The sequence below is a fragment of the Bidens hawaiensis genome, unplaced genomic scaffold, assembly GCF_021521415.1.
Source record: "Bidens hawaiensis isolate Kalapana, Puna unplaced genomic scaffold, B.hawaiensis_p1.1 tig00024022_1, whole genome shotgun sequence".
NCBI lineage: Eukaryota > Viridiplantae > Streptophyta > Magnoliopsida > Asterales > Asteraceae > Bidens > Bidens hawaiensis.
The window spans coordinates 178,972-188,879 of NW_027493786.1; the positions used below are offsets into that span (position 1 = coordinate 178,972).

The 9,908-nt window shown below is 36.7% G+C and overlaps 1 protein-coding gene across 1 annotated transcript; it reads left to right on the top strand.

Annotated features, from left to right (window-relative positions):
* Positions 1-3,893: 3,893 nt before the first annotated feature.
* On the top strand, positions 3,894-7,859 carry LOC143568597 (uncharacterized). The gene is made up of 8 exons (XM_077054713.1): positions 3,894-4,361; positions 4,465-4,627; positions 4,716-4,861; positions 4,964-5,895; positions 6,031-6,238; positions 6,579-6,816; positions 6,876-7,016; positions 7,516-7,859. Exons 1-8 carry the CDS (start codon positions 3,894-3,896, stop codon positions 7,857-7,859), a joined length of 2,640 nt encoding a protein of 879 aa, XP_076910828.1.
* Positions 7,860-9,908: the final 2,049 nt, after the last annotated feature.

The following is a 9,908-nucleotide window of genomic DNA, read 5'->3' on the forward strand; positions in this document are numbered from 1 at the left end:
TTTTTTGAGTTTAAACAATGTAATTTTAAATGTGCTTACTTGATTATAATTTGAGTTATGTAAAAAAAATATGTATAAAAAGATGCTTAAAAATGCCTTAAAGAAGACCAGAACCCACAACCTTTTGTTTAAATGTCAACCCATTTGCCACTAGACTAAGCTAGTAGTTATTTAATTGTGTTGAAACATTAATTATACATACTTTTTCATAAAAATACATATAATTTATAAAAAAAATCGGGCCTAACGGGGTGTCGAGCTTGTGGCCCTTGACTACCCTGCCATACCCTGAGGCCGCCCCTGTTTAACCGAACAAACATATGAATCCGAACAGTTACGAACAAAGTTTTCTTATTTCGTGTTAGTTTATATTCGCGCGACAACGGTAGAAACAAACGTAAACGAATGAATTAAATACCTCCTCCACCTCTTCAAATAGTTATAAGGCATCCCTTCAAAAATGGAAACTTATTTCTTTAAATTCCTCTTCCCGTGTCCAGCTTCTTCACTTTCATCAACAATTGATCAAGCAACCATGCATTAATTGAATTTTAACTGCAGGTTTTATTTCTTGTACTTTTAACTTTGTCTTTGTTATTGTTTCTTCGAATGAAAACTAATTATTGTTTTCTTCTTTGTCTGTACAAGTTATTATTTAGGCAATAATAAATTACACCTAAGTACAAAGTGATTAGAATTAATCAAGATGGCCACCTGAAAATAATCATGATATCCAAAGCCGCACCAAAGCCTGCCTGGGCTCAAGAGGGTGGTGCCGGATCACAAGTTTGACTCCACAAGAATAACGATTAACTATAATATGAGGGTTCGGGGTTGAACTTGATTCGTTTAGAGCTATATTTCTAAAGCTCAAGTTCAACTTATGTTTATTTTCATGTTTGAACTTGTTCATTTGATTTGTATCTACTCCCTGCATGTATTTGTGAATTGAGAGTATAAATAATAACTAATTGTTGTTGGTGGTGTTGATGTAATGAGGTGATGCTTTGAGACTATTAAGTATTAAAACAAAAATTATAAAATAACTTATGCTATAATGAAGTTTATAATTCCATAGAAACAAGTTTGGCTGAGAAATTAATGAAAACAACCCAACCTTATTTGGGTTTAAGATCCAACACGTTGATCCAAACAATATAAACATACAAGAAGCAACTTTATATATTCAAACACCGTGTACTCTGAAAACATTTTTGTAAGAGTAACAAAAATTATAAACTCAAGAAAACTAACATCAAGAAACATTTGGAAGTGTAGTATCAGTTGATAGGCTTTTGCTCCACCACCTTCGTCCATCGGTTCCCTTGCGAAATTACTGTTTTACCTCTAGATCTACAATAAGGATAATTGAAATTCGGCCCCAAAAATTGATACTTTGATGCACATGAACAGCTTGTGGTTAAAACGAAAGTTAAATTCCGATCACTGAATCAAGTTGTTCCTGATGCTAATTTCACTTTTCTAAACGCAATTGCATACAAACATATATGAAATATAACAGTAGAGCCTTAGTTTCTGTAAAACTAAAACGAATCGTGTAACTTTAGAGAGGATAACTAACCTTGCAGAGGATCACAAATGCTAATTGACACAAGATCTCTCAAATGCAAACTTCAAGAGGATTCACACTTCACTCCCCATTAACATAGCCAATGTTCATATGAACGCTACGGTTTCTGCATTAACACATATCACTGGATAATATAAAAATGATTGTATGCAATTATCAGTTGAAGAAAATAAAAACCTTTGAAGCCCATTCTCAATAATAAGGAGTTCTAGACACGAACAAAAGCATTGACTGAAAGCATTTTCTGCTGAAGTTTTCTGCTGAAGTTTCATCATACTTTACAGCATATATACCCATCGTATGCATAATCCTCCTGTAAGACTATATAACAATATATGTGTTCACCTTGCTGGAAGATCATAGTTTTTAATATGCAGCTCAAAATAAGTTAGTGAATATGAATAAAGCCAAAAGGGGAAAAATCCAAATAACCAAAACCAATTCACTCATAAAAAAGATTAACCTTAATAATTACAGCTTTCATCAAACGATTTTATTGTGAATTACAATAACCATTAAAACAGCCAAAAAAGAAAATACATGTATATATATAAACCATAATAATATGAAACCGAAACAAAACTAAAACCCTGAATACAAAATTTGAATAAACTGAAACTGAACTTAAACGACACTGTTATACTGAAACGAAATCAAAACCAACATGAAAAAAAATCGAAACCCGAACCAAAACGAAACCTTAACCGTAACTAAAAACCAAATAAACTGAAGCAAAACTAAAACAAAACTAAGAACCGAACCTAAATCAGAAACTAAATAACCTGATCTAAAACTAAAAACCCGAGTCCAACAACCATCAATCAATCAATCAATCATACCCAGTGGAATCCCATCAATAGCAAAGCTATAAGTAGGGTCTGGGAGGGTGGGATGTAGGCACACCGTACCTCTATCCAATGGGATAGAGAGGTACCCTCAGCTCAAAGAAACATATGTATGAGAGAAATAAGAGGGCATGAAAGTTCAATAGTAATATAATTGATAATAGCGCGTCGTAAAATTAATAATACTAATACATGTATAGATAACAATATAGGGATACATGAAAAGAGAAAAACATAATGGTGTGTGACCAAAATAAGGTAAAAAAAACCCCTAAGATATTCATTTCTCCCTAAAAATCCTTAACCTTAATTCTAAGTCTCCAAGAATTCCTATCCTCAACCATGTCCTCTGAGAGGTTTAGGTCTAGCAAATCATGTCTAATAAAATGAAACCTAACCGAAACCAAAAACCTGAATCCAATATTTAAATAGATTGAAACCGGAATGAAACGAAACTAAAAAGCAAATCAAATAAATTGACTACTGAACTGAAACAAAACTGAAACAAAACTTAAAAAGCGAACAAAAATCAAAATTGAATAAACTATATCCGAACCAAAATTGAAAACCTAAATCCAGAAACCGAATAAAATGAAACTGAATTTAAATGAAACAAAATAGCCGAAACTGAAACGGGAACAAAACCAACAACAAAAACATCGGAGTTGAACGAAACCAGAAACCAAAACAACCAAATCAAAAATTGAAACGAAAGAAACAAGAAACCGGAATAATCAAAACCTGAGTTGTATAGAAAGGAATGATTTTTATTATTGTTTTCATCGTTTGTGCATTTTGATGTGGGCCCAAGTGTAGAAGATCGGGCCATGATGTTTCTGGAGGCCCAAGATCGCGCTTCTAGAGGTGTTGCACGAAAATGAGCATGACTTGGGCTACGGGCCTCCGTTTCAAGCGTCCTATCAGTCAAAACGACCGTTGGAACGTGGGCCACTTTGTGGTAACATGTCGTAGGCGGGTTATCCCGTTTATGTTTCCAAAATAATCCTTCTAAATAGACTTTTTGGCCACTTTATGTTTTTTGTCTAGTTTTTGGGTTTTCTTTGGGACTGTTGTTTGGCCTGTGGTTATTTTTGCGGGCCCAAATGCATTTTGATGTTTTATTAATAGGTTGAGTTACCTTGTGACTGATCATCATTGATCAGATTTGAATAGAAACAATTTGGCTTTTCAATTCCCTACCTTTTGGGGTCGAATTTGGGGGGTTTGGGGAAGGATCATCACGGGTATTCAAAGAATCAACGTGATTAGCCTTTGGTTACTAATAGTACGCTGCATCAGTTGCTATCAGAGCCAAATTCTTGGCTCAAAAAGCCTCCAAGGAGAAACAAACCAATCGATGAGGTTTATGAACGAGAGTTGGAACAACACTTTATGGCACGGGTGAAGCAACGATTGAATCAAGTGGTCGATCAACTGACTGATCAAATGCTGACTTGATGAATCGTAGAAGGCAGGCACCTGAAAACAGGGAGGGGCATGACTTTGATAATCCATTTTTTAGTGATGATGGTTCGTCTTCAAGAGAGATTTACGAGAGGGAACTAAAGAGAGAACATGGAGATGGCCACCGATGTTGGGATGCTGGGATATGGATTGATATCCTAGAATTTGATGGGACTAGCTTGGATCTGGAAGGGTTCATTTATTGGCTGGCTACTGTAGAGGAGTTGTTTGAATTCAAAAAGGTGTCTGAAAATAAGCGGGTGCCTTTGATCTCTACCATACTACGTGGGAGGGCATCAACATGGTGGCAACAATTGAAGTTTACGCGAAATAGACTCAGGAAGTCAAGGATTGTGACATGGGCCAAGATGAAAAAATTCTTTTGGTCTAACTTTTTGCCTCACATCTTTCAACGGTTGATGTATCAACGTTTGCAGAATCTGAAGCAGGGGTCTAGATCGGTAGATGATTATACAACCGAGTTTTACCAATTGGTTCCTCGTATTATATTCAAGAAACATATGAACAAATAGTTGCTCGGTATATGGGGGATTAAGGGTTCAGATCTTGGACTCTGTAAATCTTTTTGATCCGTTAACAATCCCCGACGCGCACCAACGGACATTGGCTTTTGAAAAACAAAACTTTCGGGTGGGCGGTTCATATTCACCAGCCCCTGCTGAAGGAAATTCAGGTTCGGGTGGTGGAGGACCACGTTTCGTGCCTAGTCAGTAGAGGCCGGGGGTTAACAATACTGGTAATCTTTTAAGGGGGCTAGTAGTAGCGAGTGAAGTGTTTTAAGTGTGGTGAGACAGGCCATCGGCAAGTTAACTGTAAACAAGCTGGTAAGAGGCATTTGTTTATTGAATTTGAGTATGATCAGTATGAAGGCTATGAAAATTCCCTTAAGTATGATAAAGAACCCGAGTACGAGGAAAAGGTTGTGACCGGTGATGTGGGGGTGAACTTGGTGGTTAGGCGTTCTTTCTATACACCAAAGGCAGATGGTGATTATTGGCTTAAGCATAACATATTTCACTTCACGTGAACTGTCTTGGGGAAGGTTTGCACCTTTGTTATTGATTCTGGAAGTTATGATAACTTGGTCTCAAAAGAGGTAGTTCGTAAGCTAGCTTTGAAAACAGAGAGTCACCCCAAACCATATAAGCTACAATGGCTTAAGAAGGGAGGCGAGGTTACGGTATCCAAGCGAGCTCTGGTTTCTATTTCTGTTGGTACAACATATAAAGATGATATATGGTGTGATGTGATTGCTATAGATGCATGTCATTTATTGTTGGGTAGGCCTTGGGAATTTGATCGTAGCATTGAACATAACGGTCGTTCGAATACTTACAGCTTTATGTTTGGTGGTGTGAAACTAACTCTTGTCCCTAGCAAGCCAAAAGAGTTGGTCACGAAGCCTTCCGGTAATTATTTGACTATTAGTCAGTTTGAAGATGAGTTAAAAGATGCAGAAAGGGTTTTTGTGTTGATAGGGAGGGAAATGTCTAAAGATCCTGAAATTCCTGAAGCTATGGCTCCATTATTTGATAAATTTGTTGATGTCTTTCCTGATGAATTACCCGATGGTTTGCCCCCTTTGCGTGACATCCTGCACCATATTGATTTGGAACCATGTGCCCAACTTCCTAATAAAACACATTATAGAATGATTCCTAGTGAGCATGAGGAGTTGCGCAGACATATTGAAGGCTTGATTTCTAAGGGGTATGTTCGGGAAAGCTTGAGTCCTGGTGTTGTCCCTGCCCTGTTGACCACCAAGAAGGATGGAACATGGCGTATGTGTGTTGAAAATCATGCCATCAACAAGATTACTGTTAGGTATAGATTTCCAGTTTCTCGACTTGATGATTTTCTTGACCAGATAAGTGGTGCCACTATTTTCACGAAAATGGATTTAAAGAGTCGGTACCATCATATTTGCCTTAGGCCGGGTGATGAGTGGAAGACCACCTTCAAGACTCGTGAATGGTTGTATTAGTGGTTGGTGATGCCTTTTGGTTTATCTAATGCCCCAAGCACTTTTATGCGAGTCATGAACTAGTTGTTTAGGCCCTTTATCGGTAAATTAGTGGTGGTGTATTTTGATGATTTTCTCATTTATAGTGCTAATATTGGTGAGCATGTTAGCCATATACGACAGGTTTTGACCTTACTTCGCAAAGATAGTTTGTATGCGGCCAAGAAGAAGTGTGTCTTCATGGCCCCAAAAGTTCTCTTTTTGGGATATGTTGTTTCTGGGGATGGAATATATGTAGATGAGTTTAAAGTTGCAGCCGTTAAGCAGTGGCTAACCCCAAACTCAATAACTGAAGTACGCAGTTCCCATGTTCTTGCTTCATTCTATAGACGATTTATATGAAATTTCAGTTCTATCATGGCACCCATGACAAACTGTATGAAAGGGAAGACCTTTATGTGAAGTGAAGATGCTTAGCTAGCTTTTCAGTTAATTAAAGAAAAACTTACAACGAAGCCGATTCTAGTATTACCAGACTTATCTCAAGCTTTTGAGCTACATATAGATGCCTCACAGGGTGGAATTAGGGCAGTTCTAAGTCAAGGGGCGGCCCGTTTCCTATTTTAGTGAAAATTTGACAGGTGTAAAGCTCTGTTATAGCACTTATGATATTGAGTTTTATGCGGTGGTTAAGGCTGTGAAACATTGGCGTCACTATTTGTTCCATAAGGAGTTTGTTCTTTTTACGGATCATGATTCATTGAGGCATATTCGTAGTCAGGACAAGGTGGCTCTTAAGCACACAAGATGGATGGCTTTCTTGGAAAAATATACTTTTGTGGTGAAACACAAGTCTGGGGTTTCAAATCGGGTGGCTGATACTTTTAGTAGGAGGAGTAATTTGCTTGTTTCTATGAGGGTTGGTGTGCCAGGTGTAGACACCTTCATGGAGTAGCTAATGGTGGACCCTTATTTTTCTGTTGTATTGCAGGATGTGCAATCCGGAAGATGTCAGATTTTCTAGTCCATGACGGTTTCCTTTTTAGGGGAAATCAATTTTGTATTCTAAATTCCAATCTTCGTCTTCAAATCACTCAAGAGTTACATGGTGAAGGGCAAGTTGGAAGGGACTGTACTTTACAGTTGGTGCAATTTCCTACTTTTAGCCTACTATGCGAAAGGAAGTAGATCGGTTTATGAAGCGTTGTAGGATCTGTCAAGTGTCAAAGGGAACCACTACTAATGCTGGAATCTAGGAACAAAGTGAGCCATTTTAGAAAACCGATCAACAACAACAAAGTTCGAATCATGACCACGCTGAGTACGTGGTAATCCCAACACGAAATCTATGATAATGTCAACCCAAGTCTACGAATGAAGAAGACGACATATGAAGTTAATGTAGCTAAATTGTTCTTTCGAGATATCTACCTTTTGTATTGGTTACCAACTTATATTGTGTCTGATCGGGACACTCATTTTTTGAGTCATTTTTGGTGTAGTCTGTGGAAGATGGTGAATACTCAACTCAATTTCAGTAGTGTCGACCATCCTCAGACAATGAGCAGACTGAAGTTGTTAATCGTTCACTTGGAAATTTACTACGGTTCTTTGTGGGTGAACATGTGAAGGCCTGGATCAAAAACTATGTCAAGCTGAGTTTGCTTATAATCATGCTGTCAATCGAAGTCCCGGGTTTAGTCCATTTCAAGTGGTTTATTCTGCTCAGCCAAGGGGACCCCTAGACCTGATGTCACTTCTTGTTCCTGATTCTGTCCCCAAGAAGGTGAAAGAATTTGTGAAAGGGCTACATGGGATTTATAAAGCTGTGCATGACAACCTAATTCGAACCAATTCAAAGTACAAGCAGGCTGCTGATCAAAAGCGGCGACATGTTGATTTTGAAGAAGGTGATTTTGTTTGGGCTGTTTTGACAAAGATCGTTTTTCTGTTGGGGAATACAATAAATTATTAGCTAAGAATATTGAGCCCATGGAAATTGTGGAGAAGATAAACTCAAATGCTTATAGTATAAAGATGCCAAGTCATGTTCGTTGTTCTGATGTTTTAAATGTGAAACATTACTACCTTATCATGGGAACACTTCTAATGATGAGGGTACTAGTGATTCGAGGCAGAATTTTTTCTACCCATGGGGAATAATGTGGGTCCAAGTGTAAAAGATCTGGCCATGATGTTTCTGGAGGCCCAAGATCGTGCTTCCAGATGTGCTGTACGAAAATGGGCATAACTTGGGCTATGGGCCTCCGTATCAAGCGTGCTACCCGTGGGCAACCTTGTGTTAACTTTCCGTAGGCGGGTTATCCCATTTATTTTTCTAAAATAAGCCTTCTAAATAGACCTTTGGGCCACTTTATGATTTTTTGGACTGTTGTTTGGCCTGTGGTTATTTTTGTGGGCCCAAACCCATTTTGGATGTTTTATTAATATGTTGAGATACCTTGTGACTGATCATTGATCAGATTTGAATAAAAACAATTTGGATTTTCAAATTCCTGCCTTTTGGGGTCGAATTTGGAGGTTTGGGGAAGGATCATCACGGGTATTCAAATATTCAACGTGATTAGCCTTTGGTTACTAATAGTACGCTGCATCGCTTTTATTTATATCCTTTGGGTATTTTTGTCGTGGTGAGACATTATGAAAGAAACCTAATGAAAAATAAAACCTATCAAATTGTTTATGGTATTAGAGGTTAGGTTCGTGGACACTGTTCGATCTCTTCAAACATTGGTATTCGTTGCACGAGATCACATGAGAACATGATCGCATAAGATTTGGACAATTAGGGTTAATTCACCGGTAGCTGTAGGCCCGTATTCGTCAAATCCAACCATCGATCAATTTTTTTTGAAGGTCACCAACCGTGCATTATTGTAGTTTATGTTCGATCATGTATAAGAACGGAGCAAAGTTATTTATTTATTTTTTTTTGTTTTTTTTTCTTGTTTGTGACTCTCAAGAAGTAGAAGGCGTTGATTGTTGATCACTTTTTCACGTAGGTAATGGAAAACATGAATATTATGATAAACTATTACTAAAGCATACTTGTTACAATAGAGAGAATAGCCACGGCTAATGAGAATGATCCAGGCGACGTGATAGTCAGCTTGGTCGAGTTCCCTTTTAGGATGTATATTAGTGATGAAGATTAGGGTTCTTGATGAAATCGGAAATATAGATGGAGAGATGGTTACGAATTTATTTTTGTGTGTTAGGGTATGTTTTACAATGTTAATTAGTCTCTCGATATATTTATATACACCCAAGGCAAACCCTTAATTAGCAAGTAAGGATAATTTGGTTCATCAACAATTACATAGCTAATATAGTAATAAGGTACAATTTAATTTTTTTATCTATCTATAATATATATAAACGAATACATAAAAATCTTGACTGTCGCGATGTGGTTGCTCCCCCTTTTTTTTGCAACCATTAGATTTGCTTGATTTTTAAATAGAGGTTTCTCATGCATTTGACCCGAATTCACGGGTATGGGTCTTACCAAACCTAGATATTCTTTAAACACGTTATAAAATCTCATTAAATTAAAAATTATTCTCACCAAATTATTGATGTGAAATTCCTATAAAATAGGATATACTAAAAATTATTATATGATTTTTTTAAAGAAAATACTATTTGTAATTAAGAAACAATTTTATAGTAAAAAATAAGCGGGTCTTGGGTCTTACCAAACCCAGATAACTTTTAAACTGAATTATGAAATCTTAGTTATTTGCAAAACCTTTTTATCATCAAACTCTAAGTATATTATAAATTTCATTACAATAAATAAAATTAAACCCAAAAAAGTATATAAATATTCAAAACGATTAATATAAAACAGCCCCTGTAATACGGGGGATAAAAACTAGTTATTATATAAATGATAATGATGACCATATATATATATATACATATATATATATACATGCATATATTTATTCTTACATTCTCACACTTGGCCGAATTATGAACATTAGATTAGTCTGCGGAT